This window comes from Echinococcus granulosus, assembly GCF_000524195.1.
Source record: "Echinococcus granulosus chromosome Unknown EG_S00058, whole genome shotgun sequence".
Lineage (NCBI taxonomy): Eukaryota > Metazoa > Platyhelminthes > Cestoda > Cyclophyllidea > Taeniidae > Echinococcus > Echinococcus granulosus.
In genome coordinates, this window is record NW_020170438.1 from 207,675 (window position 1) to 230,395 (window position 22,721).

At 41.1% G+C, this 22,721-nt stretch overlaps 2 protein-coding genes across 2 annotated transcripts; both read right to left on the reverse strand. All coding sequences in view use genetic code 11, as the record gives it.

Annotated features, from left to right (window-relative positions):
* Nucleotides 1-950: 950 nt before the first annotated feature.
* EGR_06508 (hypothetical protein) lies at nucleotides 951-2,720 on the reverse strand (the record flags this gene model as incomplete). Its single annotated transcript, XM_024495757.1, has 1 exon — nucleotides 951-2,720. The coding sequence occupies one exon, from the start codon at nucleotides 2,718-2,720 to the stop codon at nucleotides 951-953; it is 1,770 nt and encodes a 589-aa protein (XP_024349821.1).
* Nucleotides 2,721-18,757: 16,037 nt separating this feature from the next.
* EGR_06509 (hypothetical protein) lies at nucleotides 18,758-22,030 on the reverse strand (the record flags this gene model as incomplete). The annotated part of the gene is made up of 3 exons (XM_024495758.1): nucleotides 18,758-18,926; nucleotides 19,040-19,169; nucleotides 20,515-22,030. 3 exons carry the CDS (start codon nucleotides 22,028-22,030, stop codon nucleotides 18,758-18,760), a joined length of 1,815 nt encoding a protein of 604 aa, XP_024349822.1.
* Between the last annotated feature and the right edge of the window lie 691 nt (nucleotides 22,031-22,721).

The following is a 22,721-nucleotide window of genomic DNA, read 5'->3' on the forward strand; positions in this document are numbered from 1 at the left end:
CACAAAAAAAGCCTTGAAAGGCGATTTCAGCTTTGCAGAATTTTTCACAGCTAGTTAAAGAATTTCCTATTTACTCCGCATTGTTAGAAATATCGTCAAAAGGTAAGTCAGCAGACTCCATTTACCTTTTTACTTATAAGATACTGGTAAGTAAAGAGTTGGATAATATAGGAGAAAGGAAGAGTCCTACCGATTGGTTTAAACCATGCAAAGACAAAAAAAGTATAAAAGCGGCCTTTTTTATAAAAGAGACTTAAAATTAAAAGGTAGGAAAATTTTTTCAGACAGAAATCTCTGCTGATCCTAAGTGAACAGTCCAAATACTTTTGTACTTTTTTGCTGTAATATTCATTCGCTGATTCTTCATCCGCGTGTGAATTGGACATTTTTTATTCTACCACCGATTTACTATTTAATCCAGTGATAATTCGACGCGGTTTTTGCGTCGAATAAGTCAATTAGTGATTCAGACGAATTTAAAACACAGAGTTACACAGAATGCTCCATCTGCTGAACAAATTGCACCGATATAAAGTGAATCCTTTATTTATCTTAAAATGGTGTCAAATTTTGCCATTAAAGTGCAAGAAAAGTGTTTAAAGAAAGTAACTTTTCTCAAATGGGGTTTCGTATTGAAGGAAAAAACCTAAATGAAAAATTGCTGTTAGCACAATATTATTTAAATTTCGTTTTTAAAAGAGTTTTGTTAGAGTTTGAACGCAAAATTCTTATAACCGTTATCATATTATTTGACGAATCCGCCTACGACTCCAAAAATGATATTTTCAACTTTACAGTTTAGTTTTATAAGTATAACGTGTTGCCGCGAAAGTCAATATGATCACAACTTCCAAATGAAAATACCGGTAATAAAAACAACATACTAAGAAACCCATTCCATCACTTCAAAAATCGTCCATGCCAAATCCATTAAATAAAAAAGTCAGTGGCTACGACTGGATAAACTCACGAATGACATAAGAACCTCCTGTTGATTGGAGACGATAGGGGTGGTGTAATCCAGACACCGTTTCACTTCCCAGTCTGCCTTGCGGTGGATACCAATCCTTCACCTCTTCCTCCTCATAAATGTATGCAGGACGCCGCGGGTCGCTGAGAAAGGAAGAGTGCCGTTCCCATCGCGGCGAATAGAACGCCTCGTCTACCGAGCGTCCGCGCCTCAGTCTACCTGCCCCTCCGCCTAACCTCCACTTACGCCACTCTCCTGCCGTAGTTGATGGCTCTGGTGTCATTAGAAAAACATCTGTCCTTGGTGTGGATGTAATCATCCTCGCCTCGGAGTACATCCTTTTCGCTGGTGGTGGTGGTACCGCTAGTGGTAGTCGCAGTGATGAAAAATGAGCAAGTGGAGCATTCTTTTTCGGCAGTGGAGGTGGCGTCGTGACTGATGTCAGGGGCTCAGGCGGTGGCGGACGTCGTTTTGCTGGTGCCGGAGCCTCCTCTATCGCCATCCATGTCGGTGGTGTGGGTTCCGAAGACATTCTTTTTAACCGCCGTCGTCGGATATGTCGTTGCGCGAGGTCGCACTGGTGCACTGGCATCAGGCCGGTCTCCATGCATCTGTAGGGGCACCCGCTGCAGTAAAAATAGGGACTTATCACTGAGGGAGAAGCTGGTAGAGCGACTCCACTACGCAGCGAGCATGGATGTGGTGGTGGCAGTGAAGGACGCTCACACCAACAGGGAGCTTCGAATCTTCGCCTGCGAAGATGCTCCACTACTGCTACCGCCATCGACTCTGCTTCCACTCTTTCCCTATTGTTTTCTTCCTCATTTTCAGCATTTTCCTCCTCCATATAAATTGTTGGAAAAGGGTGGTCAAAAAAGCTGGTAGCTTTAGGACAGGATGCGCGCCCATAGCGCCCATAGAAGAGGCCCCGATTTTGAGGATAGAGGGTGCGTTGCATGTTAAGCGTCTCCATAGAAGCAGCCCAATCAGGACCAATGTCATAAGAGACCTCCATGCTACTTCGCTGGCGAGATATGAGAGGTCGGGGAGCACTTGACCAGTTTCTGCAAGCCCAATCCGGCACATAAGTACTGCAGAAGTTGGCATATCTTGACATTGGTCCTTCCCCTGAAACAACAATCGTGGTAGCATAAGGTGGAGGCCATCGACAGCTTTTTGGTTTGGGAGAGACGTCAGAAGCATGCGGTGTAAAAGGCTGAGGCGGTGGCTGTCTACACACGCCTGGTGTTTGCTCAGCCGTAGTAATGGAGAGTGACGCTCGCTGTCGAGACCCCGCTTCCTCTGAGTTGGGACTATTCGCTTCACGGCTGGTCACATAGTCCATTGACGAGATTCCCGAGTCTTGAGTACGCACAGTGCCGGGTTTAAGAAAACTTGAGCTCTGAGTGGACGACTCACCGAGATTTTTTGACATTAAACTGCCAGAGGAGAGCGCCTCCTTATCCTGCGATAGATGCCCTCGCCTCGCGGCAGCTCTCGCTGCCAACGTCCACAGACGCCTCCGACGTTGACTAGGCATTCGACTAAAGGACTGTACCTCAGCGCGTGAGGTGCTAACTACCTCAGCTTCAATTTTCGTGGCTATGGTGGTGGTTGAGAGATCGAAATCCACGCCTGGGCGCTCCATTCGGTGTGTGTGAGGTCGTCGGGTACGTCCAATAGTGGTAGCGGTGGTGGTGCCGACGCTGGTGCTCCAACTGCTTTCACCGACGTTGGGGTTATTTGACATCCTGCTGGACAGGACCCGTGTGTCTGGGGATCAAAGAAGGACTTTTAAAGGGCGTCATGGGCTACTCTCGCTAAGCGAGCATCCAGCGTCGGCTTAATGACTGTGTGTCGTGCGTGGATAAATGGGTGAGTGAGTAGCAAGGCGATTTAAGCAGCCAACTAACCAGCCAGGCAGGCTGCGAGTGAGTGAGTGCGGACGTGTGTGTATGTCACTGTAATATGATTGGTAAGAGGCGCAGACGCTAAAGTGATGACAAAATTTTGCGATCGCCTTACCTCATTATCGGCTATGATAATTTTAAAAACAATGGCTAGCATGAGGAAAACAAAGGCTTTTGCTCTTTAATCAATTACTCTGACTATTGAAGAATAAATAAGGCTATCTAAAAAACTAGATTTAGGCATTTAAGTTTCAATCTCTCGGTGAATATGAGATTAGTGTTTCCTGATAGATACCACTAGCACATTTTTTTATTGTTGCTAATCATCAGGAAAAACCGCTTCAATAGTGTAGAAAAAGCTCCGTCAAATTATACTGGCAATTCTTTTGTTTAAACCACCTTAAATGCTTTACAACCTCCTTACCAGTCAGTGTCCAACATCAAGTTGGGGATAATTTTCTGGGTTTAAATTTGCTAAAATGAGAACCACGTTTACCACATAATAAGAGTAGAGAAATTCTAGTCTCCCAAATTACAAATAAATCAGTCTAAAAGGCAATTTCGCATAGTGATGACGCCCGACTTCGATGTTTGTTAAGTGTACAGCAAGAACTTTTTTCCAATTTCTGATGTGGAAAGTAAACCCATAGCCAGTCAGTATGACATTTAACTTAGAGGCAACTGGATTAACTAATCAACCTAAAATAGTTTGGGCGACAAAAAAACTTTATTTAGCATTTCATGTTGACGGTAAATGTTTTCATCTTGCGGGTATGATACTTTGAGGAAATATTAAATTTAACCGCCAGAAAAATGGCATCATGGATCAGTAGACAGAATTATCTCAAGAAATTATCCATAACCTTTCATATGCTAGACTTGGTTTTGAGCACGTTTTTTTAATTTTGATAGTGTGTCCCGCAGAGAAGTTACTGAAATATTTTTTTCTAGATTTAAGTAATTGTCAAATTCTTCCTGTAAAAGTACGATTTTAAATTTATTAGTGGATTAATTATTTTTTTAACTGATAAAAACAATTTAGCATCATTCTAATGTATGATGTACCATTTATATTCCATTAAAGTTGTTGTTTTTAATTGAATAGTATAATATTACAGAAAATGCCGTGTTTTAAAAAACCAAATAGGTTGCTAAATTGTTCGGTGTTACGGAGTCTAAATCTTTCTCTCACCTGCCTACATCAGAAACACTTTTGGTGCGGTTTGTCTACTATAACGCATGCAAAAGATGTTTATCTTCCCATAACTAGCATTAATTTTATTTCATTGCTTGATGGCTGGTGTTGAAAGTGAAATTTTATCTGACAGCCACCACGGTATTGTGGCTAAATGCCAACAGATGTCATGACAACTGAAAAATTGGTCGTAGGATTGCTCCCCTCTGGTTGGAAATAAACCGAAAACCATAGTGTAAGTCAACTGTACAATAATCGGTTATTTGTTGGATAAAGTGGTTTTATAAGTTGATAATAACTGGGTTTGATCACCAATACCATAACAAGGATTTTTGCTTGATACTCACTAAAGTTCTCCAATTCGGCGCTTTAATCCCTTTCATCCACCTTCATAATCACTGGATTTTTAGTTATTATTTTAGATACAATACTGAATGCCAAACATGTCTGTCTGAATCACCAGTTCTTTGTCTACTCGCATAATTGCCGTCCTAGAGACTTAAGTAATTCTAAGCTAGCCACAATAAAATTGACTGCCCCAAACCAACAATTTTTTTGTCCTATCGCCCTGTCATTTCTTTAGCACTTTAACAGGCCAATCAGCTATAAATTATCCTTTAGCCTAATAAGAACCGATTTTTAAATACCTTTTACTCAAATAGCATAGTTTTTGAAAAAAATAAGGAGGCCAACTAGACATTGTGTTCGCATGGACAGCTACTTAAGTTAGATTGATGACAAAGTGGCCAAAAATAGTGTAAGTTTTTGAACAAAAATGCCTCTCAAAATACCCACAAATCAAGTTAAACCTTAATTGAAGTCAAAATTTGCAAATTTGCCCCTATATAAAAATTTTGGTAACGACTACTCTGATGTCGAAAAGTACCAACCCTAAAATGCGTCCCATTTTCAAGCCAGGCTTTGCATTAAAAAAATGCTTTTAGAAAATGTAAACATATTAGGAAATTAGATAATGAAAAAGCAAGTAGGCAATTTTTACAATAAATAGAAAAGTCACTTATTTATAAATGCTGCAGTGCTCTTGTAAAACAATAATACTGACACGGAAAGAATGAGGTACGACGCTTTTTAAAAATAACTAAAATTTTGGAATACTTCTTTCTAAGAGGCTTTAAAAGCCTTTGCCAAGTTTGTATTAAATTCTCTATTAGCTTCTCAATGGATTTCGATAAATTGTTAGCGCCTAAATTTGCACTTATCAGCTTACTTTTTAGGTTATTTTAACCTCTTAAAACGCTTTTTAGTCAGTCATTGTTGTCTTACACCCTTGTTTAGTCATGCGCAAGTAGAAGTAATTTTTTTTCTGTTTTAAATAAACCTGTAAAGCGAGTTGTCTACCTCACCAATTTTCCGATTGCAATGGTCTTAAATTAGTGTCGTTCTGAAATAACCTCTGATAGTAAATTTGCCCCTCAGAAGCCCTCTGCGGGTCAAACTCCTACTTCTTCAATAATTTAAGTATAATTTTAATCGGTTGAATTTGTTTGGGAAAATAATTTGCAGAATAATTTTACAATTTTCAATATTTTAAATATTTTGACTCATACGTGGGTGGTAAACACATTTCCTTAAATATTTTTACCATAAGCAGAGACCTTGAATCATCTTATTTCTTGAAAATTCTATTATGACTCTTGAGTGGCCATTGATTGGTGAATTTATTGCAAGGTTATCAGTACAGGAATCGGTGGAGGTTTGCGCCTTCCTGCATCTTTTCGGAACACAAATGTTGAACTGTAAATTAGCTAAAATTAAGCGAATCTAAGGGGTGGAAAAGGAGGAGTAATTGGGGGACTACGTTGGGAGAAAGGATAAGGGTGAGAGCGAGGGGAAGAAAGCAGAAATGCCAACACTTTGCCACCGACTGTGCGTCTCATCTTATCGATCCATAAGGGAAGGCAGCGGCCACACCGATTGGCTGCCACCGTGGCTCGCAAGTTCGTGCGCACGCGCACCCAAACGTGCGACTACTTGCACGGCACCGCGGTGACGTCCAAATTCAGTGAGTTGGCGGCACTGTATGGCTATCTTCCATTCGCCTCAGTTACCCGTTTCCGTTTTTTTTGTTGATGTAGTACTGTTGGCAAGTGGGGGTACAAAAAATACATAACTTTAGTGTTTTTCCTATTGTTTGCCAAATAAATATTCCAGAAAAATGAGAAAGTAAGTCTGTCAAGGTTTCCGAAGTATCTGCACTTAAAAAGAGTGACGCAAACCTCCAGCGGCAATCCGTTTCATTATTTGCATTCAATACCTTTTTGAAGGGAAATTCGTTTTGACAAATATTTTATCAAAAAGTGGATAACACTGTCGCGGTTAAATCCTCCAAGAAGTGATTATATGAGGTGCAGGAACCCAAAAGGAAGTATTGCCATAGAATTCACGAATCGAAAGCCGAAATCTTAAGAATCGATGTACCTACACAATTTAACACAACTTAAACGCATTATATTCTTATATTTCCCTTTTGAGTGCAATCCCCACAATCATGTTTCTACGTCTACCATCAGGGTGTACTCAATGCTTAAAAACCAAATATGAACTTCTGTTACAGCCAAAAACATTTCCAACTGGCGTGATGCCTGTAGCCATACTTTAAGAAGTGATTTGAGGAGAATCTTGACCACTGTGGCGCTAAAAGCTAGTCGATGCCCAACAAAAAGCATATTTCATATGCTGATTGCTATCAGCATAAATAGCAGCCCAAATGTAGGCCAAATAAATAGATGAGATGACTGGATGTAGGTAACCAAAGCTGATGTTTAGTAATCATCTCTTTTTACAACCTTTTAATCAAATACTGTCCAGCCGACAACTTCTGTGTAACTTAGTATTCCTTGGATTGTAAAAGCGACAAAATACTTTGCACTTAGGGTATTTTAAAATAAATATAATGGGCAGATTTACAGCGGACTAATAGCACCCGTTGAGTGAAGCTATATAAAATTTACACTACAACCTCAGGCTGTTATCATAAAAAAAGCACAACTACATTTTCTCAATTGTCCATACACGGGGGGCTTGGCAGATGAGTATTAGGGGCAGCTCGAATGGGGATCCCTAGAATCGCAGGAGATTGAAGTACAGTAAAATCAAATACCGACTTGCTATATTTTTTTAAAGAATTAGAAATACATTACGTCTACAGGGGACTTTTGGTCGACTTTAAAGGTTCGCATTTTTACTGCCGAGAATGTCTTCCGGTGAGTGTTATATAACATTATTTGAAAATAAAACAATAGAATATGTTGCAATGTAATATCCAAGAAATCAAGAGTGACGTACGTAATGACTTAACCCTTTGCTGAAACGGATGGGGACTGGTGATTTTTGGCAGTCGTCTTCTAAAAACAATTTCCTACAACTTTTTACCAATACCTCAACTAGTGGTCTGAGAAATACTTAATTTTAAGCAATTGACTAACATCTTTGCTTAAAAAATCTGTTGTTTTGTCTTCGCTTATGGTTGCTTAGTCAAATTAAACTTTAATTTGAGTGCATGGTTTGGGAGACCCAGTTATGATCTCTCGATAGCCGTGGAAAAGCAAAGTGCCAATTAGACGTGTAACAGTTTCACCCACTTAGGCTACCACGTAATAATGTAGGGTAGTCAAATTAAACAGGCACAGAAAGATTCTAAAAGTTCATTCGTTGAAATAATTGCCATTACAATGCATCACCCGTCATTCCTACATGGCGCAAGACAGAGGCAAATCCAATTTTTAGTAAAAAATAAGCCAGTTCCACTTGCCGATGCTTCAAACTTATGCCTATTTCTCAACTACTTCAATCCTCTGCATTCCATTCACCTTTGCATGTGATTATGTAATTGTTTAGTCCTATTGTCAAGAAAAGTTGGGATTCAATTAGAACATGGGAAATGATGAGGTAGTATCCTAATCTCCCCCATTCTCAGGTGCTGTGTGAGGTCTTTACGTGGATAAGTTTTGCAATACGAGGTCTTGCGTTGTGCTGCCTTAAAGAAATGCCGCCTTTTTTTACAGCTGACTTATGTGCTGTCTGGTGTTATTTTTCTTTAAGAGGTTGCTTTTTCTATGCCTTCGAGTTATGCCGAAATCTTGGTAGCAATTGTTCGGCCTTCAAAATGCTATTCGTCCTATCTGTGGTCTACCACACATATACACACACAAAACAGAGTATTCTGTGGATGAAATAAAGCCTTTGAAGTGTGTGGTAGCTAGTAAGCTAACCGTTTGGTGCCATAAAATGGGTTTGTTACCATAATGAGCGTTGAAATACAAAGGCCAGCCATCAACTTAACTACGCAAAACTTTTTATAACATACTTAAAAAAATTAAAGCTGTAATTAAAATGTCTTGAAGCTTGTTATCATTTCTTACTACAAGTGGGCGGAACCTATTTAATCCTCCTCACCAGCTTCCATTCCCATTTTATTTAACCAACCAGATGAGGGTTAAACGGAGAGAATCGAAGACATTCTTTTGTTAATGCTTCAAGAATGACGAGTATTTCATCATTCATCACATAGTGAGCAGAGTGTAAAGACAAAATTGCCTTCGCAGACCTGATCATTCGTTACTACGTTCCACCATAATGGCTCAATTTCGGTTTTGTGAAGATCTGCTTACCATCATAAAAACAACAAACAATAGGCTTTTCTGCCAGCTTGGACGATGCGTAGACAATCTGTGGTAGAATGGCCGACCATTGATGCATCACAATTCAACAGAATACAATAGACAATACCGATGGACTGGCGCACATACCCATACCTCATAAGGTAGGCATATAAACAATATCCTGCGCTTCATAATGCCCCACAACCTGCGCCAAGTTACCGCAGCACCTCGCACCGAAGACTGCATAAGTTCCTTTGAAAGCTTCACCTGTCCGCGTTGTCCGCAGAGCAGTCTAGTAGAGGAAAATTTTTCACTCAATCTACATGGTACTTCGTGGCCTGTGCGCCTGTTACCTCATCCACTAATCAGTTATATTTACTAGATCTTATTTCCAGCAGAAACACAAAATATCCCTAACTTGTTCATTACTTCATGAATAATAAAACGGTCTTGCATTAATTAAATAACAGTAGCCAAAGACAACTGTCTGTACTTCTAAATTCAACGATATATCGGGAAGAGTCAAGATGCAATGACAGTAAGTTGGACTACTGGCTCTTGTTTTAAATTGCTATTTTCTTAAGCAAAGTATTTGTCCCTTTCTCTAGTATATTCATTACGGGAATGCATCTTCATTGTATATTGCTGTGCTCTGATTTCCTCTTTCCTGCGTAAACAATCGTTCCTTAGTAAATATTTTACATGTGTGTGAGATGCGAACTCAGGTGGGAAAATTGGCACCTACAGCACACCTTCCATGGCAAATTAACTCGTCTTTATGCATTAGTTATTCCGATTTAGTGCTTAAATTCCAACAGTAGTTAGCACTTTAAACCCCTTCTAAAACAAAAAGAATTTCATTTTTCCAAGGAGTTTAATAAAGTTGGAAATTCTACATTTTGGTTCTGCACTTGGACTAAATTAGTACGATGGATTTTCTGTTTGCCAAAAAATGCGATTAGTAGTGTAATTTTTTAAAGATGAAACTGAGGCAACGCTAGCGATTCTCATGAAAAAGACCCGACGTACTACTAGAGATGTTGCAATGTAGGGATCACAGCAGCCCGAATTTTCACCCGTATAGGGATGAGAAGGGAAGTGATTGCGGAGATAAAGCAATGAAAGCGAATGACATAGGTGTCACGTGATCAACTGGGTTTATCTGATTTTTGATGTATATGGCTATGATCACCTACCGCAATTCGTTAATATGCATGTCTCATGAATCCCAGGTAGGTGTGCCCGTTATGCTTTTTGTTTGTATTTCGCTGCTATTTTAGGTTTCTTACGCCACAATTTTTCTTAAATGATTTGAGCTTTGCTTGATTTTTTTGAGATTCTGGCTTTCCTCAACAGCTTTGTTGTACAATGATTGGAAAAGGTGAGATAACGGACGGCTACAGCTAAACCTACTGCACAGAAAAGTATTTCTGCGATTAGATACTCATAATTTTAATCATTTTATACTTCTTTGTAAACACTGCTTGAAATGGTTTTATTGTTTCAATTCAAATGACTGGAAGGCATTTGCATCACCTCAATCGTTGCTACTGTAATACGATAGTGGTTTATCCCTCAGTATTGGTGAGGCGCCACTTTTGTACTTTGAATTAGCCCCCCTTGTACCTCGTTGGGTGGGCTGGCCCTTTGGGCCATGCCAATAGTCCAGACACCTTCTCTGCGCTGAATATATTCTGCCGGAGTATTGTGTCTTCTTTCTTCTTCAGGGAGTCTCGGGACGCTACATTGGTGGCAGCGGAAAGCGAACCCGATCTTAAAGGATAAGTATCCTGATTTTCCACTTCTGTGTGATAAACCTTAGTGGAGCGGAAGAAGTACATATGCTACGGATGGGAGAATGGTGACGACCCCTAATAGAAGGGTTGATGTTTACGTCCACCTTCGGCATCTCTCGCAGTCCCATGTTCTGCAGAAAAGCTATTAACAACTGAAGCGACACTAGCCGTGAACCATCTGGAAGTTTCGTTACGGATTTCCCCTACCGTCCCCCATGGACCTGTTTTAAATCTTGTATTCCCTTACTCAAATCTACTCTTAAACTAGTGTTCCTACATCCATCTATGGTCACACGTGATGGCCAGCGCAATTCCCCATCCTGAATCAGATCCCTAAACCGGACGAAACTCCAGATCCAGTTAAGCCGCCAAGAGGGATCAGCGACGTTGGGGTCAAGTATCCCCTCAGTTGCGCGCTAATTTGGTGACTGGCACGGTCGGCTCGTGGGTGTTTCTTTACTGCACTGACTACGTTGTAATGGCTGACGCGGGAGGTTGACCTGTGGGAGCGCCGGGGACGACGCTCAAAAGAGGAGGGGGGCTATGTAATACAATAGTGGTTTATCCCTCGGTATTGGTGAGGCGCCACTTTTGTACTTTGAATCAGCCCCCCTTGTACCTCGTTGGGTGGGCTGGCCCTTTGGGCCATGCCAATAGCCCAGACACCTTCTCTGCGCTGAATATATATTCTGCCCGAGTATTGTGTCTTCTTTTGTCTTCATGGAGTATCAGGACGCTACACTACTCTTTTTGACTAGCAATATTGACTTGGTCACTTAGCTGTCAGTTTTTGGATTATTTTCTAGTAATAAGCATTTTACCATAATAACGGAATTAGAATAAACTCGATTTTCTACTTGGGTTGTTTTATTGCCCGAATCCTTGTTCTACTTACTTGTTTTATTTAAGCTAGTAAAAACGAGTAGCTTTTTAAACGATGAGATCTTACAAGCAACAGCAGTGTTAATTTTGGTACTCTTTGGCGCATTAGTCTCTCCTCCTTAACTCCTTTGCTGCTACTCCCCCTCTCAACTTGAATTTCGAAGGGTGTACGGGTAGCAGCAGAGCAGAGCGTCGCAAACCCTCCTCAACTTCAAAAAATTGACAGGGACTAGCTAAAATCAAGACATGAAAATCGGATTTAGAGGCTGGGACTTCAATGACGAATTGATGGGACAATAATCAAATTTACCGATAAGATTAAACCTTGTTCGGCCACACTACAGCAGCTCAGACATTATTTTAGCTCTAAACGAGTGAAGGACGTACATGTGATTGGCCAAAGACTACCCTTTTAGCTTCCGAGCAGATGGCTTAGAAAGGCTCCTTTTACTATGAAAACAGGATGGGAGCTTGCATTCGATGAATTGGGAGGTTCGGTTAGCGATAGAGGTACCACTCCAACTACCGGCACGACCTTAAGAAAACTGCAGGTACCCAGTGCACTAGTGACCCCGTGGCGTCTGTTCTGTCGTCCCGGGTAAGGTTTACGTCTAGCCCAGTAAAAAGTGTATCCGTAAGGTTGACTGCTTATTTGGCTTGACCCTAGTCAAAGAGATTAAAGTGGCGGTTTGAGTCGCATGGACGGCACCGTCTTGTAAGGGTTTTAGTTTAGTAATGCCCAGAAGCTGCAGTAGACCTCTCGCAAGAGGTAAAGATTATACGTCCATTGGCACCTGAAAGCATAACAAATGAACCCTTTGGATCTTTTATACAATTCTTGCATTTCCATTGTCCAAACTGCGAGAACCAGTTTGGCCATTTCACAAGTTCAAACTGAGGAGGTGGTGGATTGTGGTGATAGCGGTTATTGATGAGATGAAAGTTGGTGAGATGAAACAAAACGATTTCATTTACTTAATGTCACCTGAGTAAACTTGGTGCAACTAAAAGGAAAACTTAGATTAAAGTCTGTTATATAAATAATAAGTTTCTATTATTGTTTCTCATTGCAATGTTCTTTAGGAGTCTTTAGGCGTCCATCACTACTAAGTACTGCTATTAGTCGTATAGCTGTAGTTTAATTTCACACCAAAATATTTATCGATGAGCTTAAACATCTTCCGCATTCAATTTATCTATGCATAGTTTTTGTTATATTGGGTGTCTGAATGATCCCTAAAGACGAAAGTCAAGTGTGTAGGAGGCTGTATCACGAGGGACTGAGTAGGCCTACACATTATTGATACAATTATGTGAATGTTACTTTGCTAATATAACCGAGTCAAATGCTGCCATTTTACATTGTCTTCGTCTAAATAAAAATGTCGCTCTTAGCTGTCTGAGCAATAAATGGCAGATTTTGATGAAATTCTATCTGTTTATTCCTCTGTTGGCAAGCGGAGCTAAAATGAGGGTTAATGAGGCATCACTTGTGTCCTGACGATGTCCTGTGAGGAGCACATTCATTAAAATAGTGGAATTTTCTCCATCCGTACACCAGTCGAAATCCTCTTTTACCTTTCATTGCTATCTCCTTGCTCATTGTTTAATTTTATGTGCACATCTTATAACGTAAGGCGTAAATTCTTCAAATTTGATTACATATCCGCTGTTGTTAGGACTTTTGTGTCGACAGCTCTTCCCATAGCTGGTTTAGACTTGCAAAATTTTTTTTTGTAATTTATCATTTGACAGTAATTTTGCCCACAAAATCCACCTCGTCTGGCTAAACTTTAGGCTCCTTCAAGACGTCGGCACAGCTTGGCACTCTTCTTAGGGAGTAGTAAATGCTGGATATGCCTCATGGTGTGGCCACAATCCAATGCCCGAAGTACCCTTGAAGACATTTTAAGACATGCAGGTTAAGAAGCAGCTTCTTATACCGGTGAATCGAAAGAATGGGAGGCTACTATTGCAAGTTTGATGTAGGCCAAGCTGAACAGGATTTAGATCACTTGTAGATTAAAAATGTGGCGATCGTCTGTGAGCAAATCAACCAGCTTCCTGTAACCTCTGAATGCATTCCAAAGACGTCAGTAGACACTGAGAAATAAACAGTTAGAATCTTAGCTAAATTCCAAAAATATAACCATGTAGAATGCACGACGCATGGAGCGTTTCTGTTTAAAAGTTTTAAGACAAGAAATGACTTCCCATTTGCACACATGAATAATAACCTTTCCAGATGAACTCACAATGCCCTACTTACCTGCTAACATCTATAGAGCTCATTTCTTTAATCCCTGGTTTCATATATCAAGCTTTTTGGGGCATAAATTCAGCCAGATTAAGTATTTTTACAGGGTGGGTTAGAAGTGTTTAAAAATTAAGACATTTGTGTTACTTCGAAAAGTGCTTCTAAAAATGAGCGGCCTTTCTCGAGTGCGCTGAAACAATAAATTGGAAAAAGGAATAATAAACAAAAGCCAAGCAATTTTCTTTTGCTCTTCGATTAAAGAAAGTTCTAATTCTAATGCAAGTATTTGTAACAAGTGTCAAAGATGTTTATAAGATTGTCGCTACAGCGCACTGCATTCACCCGTAGTAGTCTGTGGGGACGTGGAAACCATATGGCACTGTTTTTATGGAAGAATTATGAAGCGTGGATTTGCACTCCAGTTCATCTGTACGCTTTATTGTGTTCTGTACCACTTTTCAGTAATTTGAAACTCTACAAATCATAAAGTTGTGACCGAACCCGATTTTGATATACCTGAGGTTATTCCGTTTCAGAGATGCAGAAGCTTCTTACCAGAATTTCCGGATGGCATTTGAAATCGAGGAAGGAGTAAGATTGTGATTGAAGAAAATAGTACTCAGAAATGATGTTGATGATGTGCCACCTAAGAATAAGTCCATTATGTTCTGAAAGGTTTTCCTTGTTTGGTAGTAGTGTAGATTTCCCGGTCTCTATTAATGAAAAAGTGATTACGAATGGAAATGTGGATGAGATGAAACCTTTGGACGTTTTTAATATGAATGATATAGAATCTGATTTTTTTGCGCCCACATCGGCTGCGAAAGTCCTTGTGATAGCTAAGCAACAGTTTTCACCCACATGTAATACCAGATACCACTAGGCCCTAAAGATCATCAACCTGGTCTCTACTTCTTTTACGTTCAGTTCTTTTCACATCTGCTGATTAACTGACCGATTGACTGGCTTTTGGCGAGAAATGTCTTATGATTTTCAACCTTTGCTGAGCGAACAAACGTAATATTGACTGGCATTAGACGGTCCACTTACTACCCATCACACAATCTCCAGAATCTCACTCTTTGGATATATTTGTAATTTAATGCATTTGACAGTCATATCATTAGATGTGAGCCAGGGTGAAACAGATGGTTGAGAAATAGGAGTGATGTAGAAACAAATGTGACAGGGACTGGATCGTTCTTGGCTTTTAGAAGCCCGACTTTCCGTTGAAGGTGGAATTTTTTAGCGTACTTACATTTATAAAGGGAGGATAGTCGGAAAGAAAAATATTTTTGGAAGACTACTACATTCGTTTAATTTGCTGGCGTAAAAACCACATAAAATTACATACTATACATAAATGTAATGGGTTGGCTGTTTGATTAACCCTCGGTTTCGGTAAAGGGCCACGTAGGTGCTCCGTCGTTGTACCCTTTTCGGGTAGACTGGCCTCCGGGCCATGCCAGTAGCCCCTAATCCCTCCTGTATATCGAATATATATATCTTGTCTGAGCATTATGTCTAATCTCGTCTCAAGGGAAATCTCGGGGCGCTACATCGGTGGCAGCGGATAGCAAACCCGATCTCAAAGGACGCCTTTTTCAGATTATTACGGCTGGTTGGTAAATCTTGACGAGGTAGGAGAAGTGCGTATGCTGCGGATAAGGAGAATCAGTGAAGGCCCCTAAAATAAGGGTTGATACTTGACGTCTACCTTCAACAACTAATCCGGTTCCGTGGCTTGCAGGAAGGCTAATAACAACTGCAGAGATCCTAGTCGTGAACCATCCAGCAAAGTTTATTATGGACCTGTATAGAAATATTAAATACGTAAAACGTAATGCATCCTCCACTTCTCTACTAGCTAGTTGGAAGCCAGATAGATATGGCTGGGCAGCACCGAAGTGAGAACAAAGTAGTAAAAAGGAATAAGCACAAAATTTGGCCCTACCGAACTGCATTAAATCCGCTTCTTTGTTACATAAGTCGCCTTTTGATCTAGTGTTCCTACGACTAGCGATGGGCGTGGGCAATGGCCAGCACATTCCACCGACAACCGAAACAGTTCCAAATTCAGTGGGATTACCAAGGGGAATCAGCAAAGCTGCGGTCAAATATCTCCTCAGTTGCATGGAAATTGGATGACTGGCACGATTGGAATGTGAATGTTGCACGTACAGTACTAATAACGTTGTGATGGTTGACGCAAGAGGTTGATCAAGGTGAGCACCGGGGACAACAATCATAAGAGGAGTGGGGTTATGTAATGCGTTGGATGATTGTTTAACTCTTGGTTTTGGTGAAGGAGCCACATTGGGTCTCCGCCATTTCACATTTGTCGGGTGGACTGGCCCCAAAGCCAGGCCAGTAGCCCCAGACCTTCCGTATGCCGACTATGTATATTCTGCCCTACTATTGTGTCGTCTTTCATCTTCAGGGAAGCCTAGGGAAGCTACGTGTATGTTGACAAATTTTTATGCCAATTTACTACCCAACTCCATTTTTCATAATGCTTTGCTCATTGCATAACTAATATAGCACTTCATGATTCTAATTAAAGTCCTTTTAAAAAGTAATAATATTCTTAAATTTAATGCTAGAGATAAAATAACGTTTTAACAGTAGAAAACACGTATGAAGGTCACAAAAATTATTAGACATTATACTTCACAACATTTTCATTCAATTCGCTTATCATTAGGAGTTAATTAATAAGGAAGAAACCACATATGGAATGTCACTTTCTAGATTAATTAAACAAGTGGAAACTTCCTTGAAAAATAGGATAAAATTAATAGAATACGGTTTATTATTGCAAACACACACTGTTAGTCCTCTGTATTATGTGCCATATTAATTCATTTTTAAGAAATTTAGGTAGTTTGGTCATCGACATAGCTTCCAAGATCCGACACTCTTCTTCAGTAACATTCGATACGTCTTAGCAACCAAAGTTTTCTCTAGTAGGAGGGAATTGCAGCATCATTTCAAACACTCACATCTTCAATAATATCCAAAAGGTCAGATGGTGCAACTACTAAAACGCTTATAAACAGAAACGCATTTATCAAATATATCAACAGGAAGTATCACGTCATGAATCCCGCCACGATCCTCGGCTCCAGAGGAGACCTCTCCGACAAGTGGTGAGGTCTTCGTATTTACGACTGTTGGATCTCCACCACCTGAAAATTGCCTCCGCGTGCTCCTCTTCATGCCGGCGTGACCATCGGAAGTCGGCGAACAGTTTAGCACAACTGCGTTGACGTCTGGCGCGCAGTTTTTTAAGCCCTCGCAGATCAGGGAAGTCCTCCCTGTGAGTGCCTACTGACAAATTATGAGAAGGCATTATTGCATACAGTCATGCTCCACCAGTCAAAACCGGCTCACATTTTAAAGTAACAAAATATATTGGTCTGCCGGTTGTTATTCACTAATTTCGAATGTGTAAGTGTGCACGTCTCCTTAAATTAAGTACATTCAAAAGTGGGATCAAAATATCGTGTTCCTCATTGTCATAGCATTCCGACTTCCCGGTGTGAGCCAAAGTTTCAGAATCAACATCAACGGCACATCATTAGGGTAGTTCTTGGGTCCTTTTTATTACTCAAGCGGCATCTTCTTTTCTATCTCTAGGCTATTGTGCAATTTGTACTGATCTCTTGAATTTCAGTCATCTTGTAGTTGTTTATGCGAAGACTTAGATCTATTAGCGCCGACTGGATTTTACTTGCAAACTATGCCTGTCAAGGATCTGATAAGTACAAAAAAGGTGGCTAAAAATAACAAAGAACAAAGTATTTAAATGTAGTACGACTAGCTGATAAAACAAGGTCCACTGCAATGTTTGTCGTTTAAAAATTACCACTCAAACAAATACCTTTACTTTTAAAATGAGCTAGCGTTAAGGTAAGGAATAACAATACGCCAGCTGAAAGCAAATTTGTGGAAAAGGCAAATAAACTTATTATAAATCACATATAGAAAAAAAGGTGGATGAACAAGGTAATGAAGATAAATGATTAGAGGGCTTTTCTCTCACTAAATTGAAAACTGCCTTCCTCAAGACCCACTTTTCACCTTTACCGTGACGCTATTGGTTTCCCAACTCTTACAAATGACAACGTCAATTAAGCTTTTTCAATTTTTTTGTTTTTTTGCTCAGGAGGATTGACATTAAAATTCATTTTACCCTTCTATCAATACCCTTATAACATCCAGCATAGTCGCCTCGGAGAGTTTTATCACTAGATGGCATGATCAAGCTATTGGAGATCGGCAGGGCCATCACTCTTTGAGCTGTTTAAAATTAAAGATTTTGTAAAATTCGTCTACATTTTGTTTACTTCAAATTTCACTTCGATAAAAACTCCATTTTTGACTAAAGTACCTTTTGCTTTAATTCAAACATTTATTTCAAATTTCATCCTTATCCAGGATATACAATGGTCATAAAAATCCACCCCTCCTTGTCCTAGTAACTGAGTGGATTTTAACCATGTTCACCCTAAAAAGGTGAGTTTCTATACTTTGAAAGCGGAAGAATTCCAATGACCGACACAAAAATGTCGCCTTCAGAGCTAACCTTTAACAAGGATGAGGGATCATGTCAACAACTGAATCACGTGCTATCTCTGACTCCACGTCAGTATCGTTGAAGTAAATTTGCTAATGATTCTTGCAACATCAAAGCATAAAGTATTTGTGATAGTGAAGGATTTTACTTCTCACCTGAGTGTCTCAGTCATACCACCACTGGTAAATCTACCAGTAGGTGTCACTCAACTTGACTAAAAATTTGTTGATGCAGACGAAGATATTAAATAGGGCTGGTGAATTAGTATTACAGAGTCATTAGCCGATAAAGCATGCTTGATGGAGCAGTACTGTCATATTTTGGTCTTGTAAAGAGGAGTTAAATTACCAGTTTAATTGAACTTGTGGTTTGTATTGAGGAGGCAAAAAAAGCACTTCACTACTTAGCTGCTTGATGGCTTCACGTAATGGAAATCGGGTTTATTAAATCTAACGCAGATAAAAAAGACCGAAATACGAACTTCAAAATGCGAAAGAATAGTGAACCTGTCATCAGTAACTTTCCCATTAGTCTACCCTATCCCGTTTAGTTGATTTGATTGGCCGGCCCATCCTTTCGGATACACGATGAGTCACTCGCCTCCGTCGACCAATTAAAGCTCTCTGACTCATGCAAACGCCCTGGTATCATAGTCGGGCTCGTATATGGCATCTGGTACCTTATTCGACCCTTAATTAGGCTCTTAGGTGATAATCTTTTAGGGACACTTTAAAGTACTTAGTAAAAGTTTCATAAATTAAAACTGCAGGAAATTCAAGGCTTCCGTGAATTGATCTCCATGTCGGTGACATTATTACCCACTCATACCTCAAGTGATACTGTTCTTCAGACCTTTCTGTGTATACACAAAAAGCGGTTTTCAACTCGTACACCTCTTTGACGTCTAAAATGAGATCACGAGCACGGAGGAATGCACCCGAAGCCTTCCACTCTCTGCCTCAAAGAAGTTCGTATGGTTTTTGTTGAAATTGAGATGTGGAAAGGACCTACTGTTAATGATCAAGTTTGTAGCAGCTTGAAAGGAGGATAATTCCCGCACCAGAAAAAGAACTTACGACAATTCTGCAAGCGGATGAATAGTAAACACAAAGTGTACGGCAATAAATTGATATCAACTCAGAGAGATTCATGGGTAAGGCTGTAAATGAAAGGCAATACAATGGAAAAGGGATCCAGGGTGAAAGGATCTTACAACCTGCACTCGAAAAAGAATGGGGTCATCTAGTAGGCTGATGTGAGCATTAAGTCGGGCCTCCATGGCGGTAACATTTACCAAGAGGGTCTATTTTGAACCGGAGCTTTCGCTATCAGAGGCCGTGAAAGGTACTGTCGTTGTAGTACAAAGCATATTATCACTGAAAGCCGATGAACATTCGGCAAGTTAGGCCAGACACCGAAGACACATTCTTCACAAGAAAAATGGTTAAGTTTAAAACAATAAGAAAGATGTAGGCAGCGAGCATGTGCGGCATAATAACAGGTAGTAGAATTAGTGAAGGTGGCGCTTGCCAACGAGGGCAAAAACTCAATTCCGCTTGGAAGACTTCAAGCATGGTACAGTGCGGTAATGGAGTGCTCATTTGCTCATCACTAAGTCATTTGACCGGTGTAAGAGATTTTAAAGACTAAACGCCTGTCATTGACGATCCCAACAGTGGTGGCTCCATGAAGGGCAGTCATTTCCGCAACCATTCAGTCAGGGTGTAAAAGGCCAGCCTGATCCTGGACGGTTCAGTCGTAATGAAGTTTAGCGGACATATTTGAGCGCTGAGATAAGTGTAACTTCTAATTCTCGACTTGCGTTCTTTACAGCGCTATTTAAACTCCAAAGTCTTGGTTAAATCTAAACCCACTCGTAGGTCAGGCAATAGAAATGTAAAAGCAGGTCGCGGCTAGGTCATTTTACAGTGTACATTTAGTTTCGGTAAATATTCTTACGAGAGGTTACTGATATCTTTTAAAATCGCATTTGCCATACTTCTAGTTAGAAGGGAATAAGGTAGGCCGTCCTCATCGAAATTTACGAGGCGCATCGTTTGGACGCTACAAGATGGGGACAATTCGGTGCAGTTATACTTTCTGCACCTGTCTACACAACCACAATCTTCTCATCCACTGGTGTCATTATGTTCTCTTTAAACGGCCTGTGTCTAGTCTTCCAACCCTTCGGTACTTTCGGCATGAAGCTGCTTCCAGACTTTACCTATCGTATTAGGTCTATAGGGCTACATCTGACGCTACAGAGAAAGAAACAAAAAAACAATCGAAATTAAATCCCTCACCGTTTGTCCATTCCAATTCCTCCTTTCGCAGACCCCCGCACCATCCACAAGCGAGAACGTTAAATTCTTTACCTTTGGTGGCGTTGAATATGCAATGTGTGGAAAGGAGATGCGCTTGTAGACGACATTCCGATCTTAAATCCACTTTTCCGCCACCACTTTCAAAACGTCTCCAGCAGAGAACACAAGTGCTCCTCCATTCCACACTTTCAGAGCCCTCTACAGCAGCGAATCGACCTTGTCTAAGCGCTTGAGAAAAGTATTTTTTCAGAGGAGTCATGTGCCCACGCTTTAAAAGGTGTTTGTACTCTGAAGCTGCATTGAAATCACCGCAAACAGCGCAGACCTGAAACCTCCAATCGAGGAAACTACGCCCAGCTGAATGAAAACAAGCAATGTGTGCCTGGAGGGAAGCATTGCTAGGGAGACCGACTTCAGGTTGGACGGTGCTGAAGTCTTTAGAGGAGTGACTGCTGAAGGGGTGCAACTGACAGAGAGGACAGGAATAAATCCAGGTAGTGCGAGATTTGAAAAGCTTTTCAGCAAGATCTCTGGGCACAGTGCGATAACGTTTTGAATTCAACCACTGGAGGTACTCATAGCTTTCCATGTGGATGCCTTGAATATGCAACTCCAAAGGATTCAGACCTTCTCTATACAAAATTGAGTCGGTGGAAATTGGACGTGATTCCGACGATGACTTTGAAGCTTCCCAGAACTCTATTTCAGGGAGTTCCCGACTCTCACAGACAAAGTCGTGACATTCAGAACACCGTCCAGGCTGACGAGATGGATCATGAGCATAGCGGATGTGCACAGCTAATTCCAACTTAGATGCAAATCTTGCCATAGCTTGACATCGTTTCAACGGCATCGTCTTCCTTGTAATACGCCGGGGTGGTCGTTTTAAAGTACCCTTTGAAACGTCTTCTCCTTCCATGCTTTCAGCGCAGCAGAAAAGACACATAAAAGGAAGACCCTGTCGAATACTTCTAGAGGGAGCAAGGAAGTTCTTAAAATAGGCGGCCTTCTGTAGGAAGCAAGGGTGATTTTGACAACGTTTTTCCTCGTCCTCGTCTTCAAGCCTCCACGAAGCTCCGCATTGTCGACAGTTGAGAAGGATATCATGGAAAGATAGTGAGGAGTGTCGAAGGAGGAGAAGATGAGCGTGGAGTAAGTCTCCAGAAAGACAGTTGAGACCACAAAGTCGGCAGATGTAGCGGACATTGGCATGGAGATCACGAGTGTCTGCAGAAGCATCGACCTTTTTAACGCAGCTGGAAGAGGAAGGAATGCGTCGAAGGCGTACTCGTTGAGGTAGACGCTTGGCAGGTGGATTTGGCAGATTTGGAAGAGGAAGGGTAATGGACGACTGCGGTGGTGGGGGCGGTGGACATGGTGGAAGGAGGTGAAACGGAGGTTGGTGTCGCCGAACTAGTTGGATATTCGACGGTAGACGTCCATGTGAGGTGTAGGGACGGAGACTGGATTTCTGACGGGTGGATGAGGTAGTCATTTGGGATAACATACAAGCGCACACGCAAACAGCACACCGGTCACGTGGTTGTTTGAAGTAGATGAACTATCGATTGAAATCGTGCGTGGGAGATCTTGTTGCCGCCTGTCTTGACCATGACGAAGGCCTAGAATAGCATAGAAACGTGAATCACATGCACTTGATAACTATTTCCTCAGGGTTAGAATTTGTCGGAAATGTTATTTAAGGAGGAATTCAAAAGCAAAACACGAAACAAGCATGCTTATTGTTAGAACAAGTTTTGTTTTGACAGTAACGCGAGCATTCCGGTAAATCAGCAGAGTGGTTTCAAAAAAAAAGATATTTTATAGTAATGAACTCCTTGAGACTTTGAATGGCTTAAGAAAGGATACAGGCATTGGTAGGCAGTGTTGCACCCAACCCCGCTAGGGCACCCGGACACCGCTTGTGTAAAGTACGACTAAATGGGCGTGCAGACTTGGAGACAAATACACGACCGCCTCAACCAAACCGCTGTCACTTGTTCGGTGCAAAGACAACCGCGTTGACAGGCTGAACGCCTCAGCACAACAATAGCGGTACGCCCGTGAGTAGCCCCACCGTTGGAGACAAAGCCCAGAGGAGGCGGCGCTGGCCCCAACTAGTGCGCAGCGCCACGTGCTCGGCGGGCTCAAAACATCATCCCGAGGTCAGTCAGGCGCAGCACTGA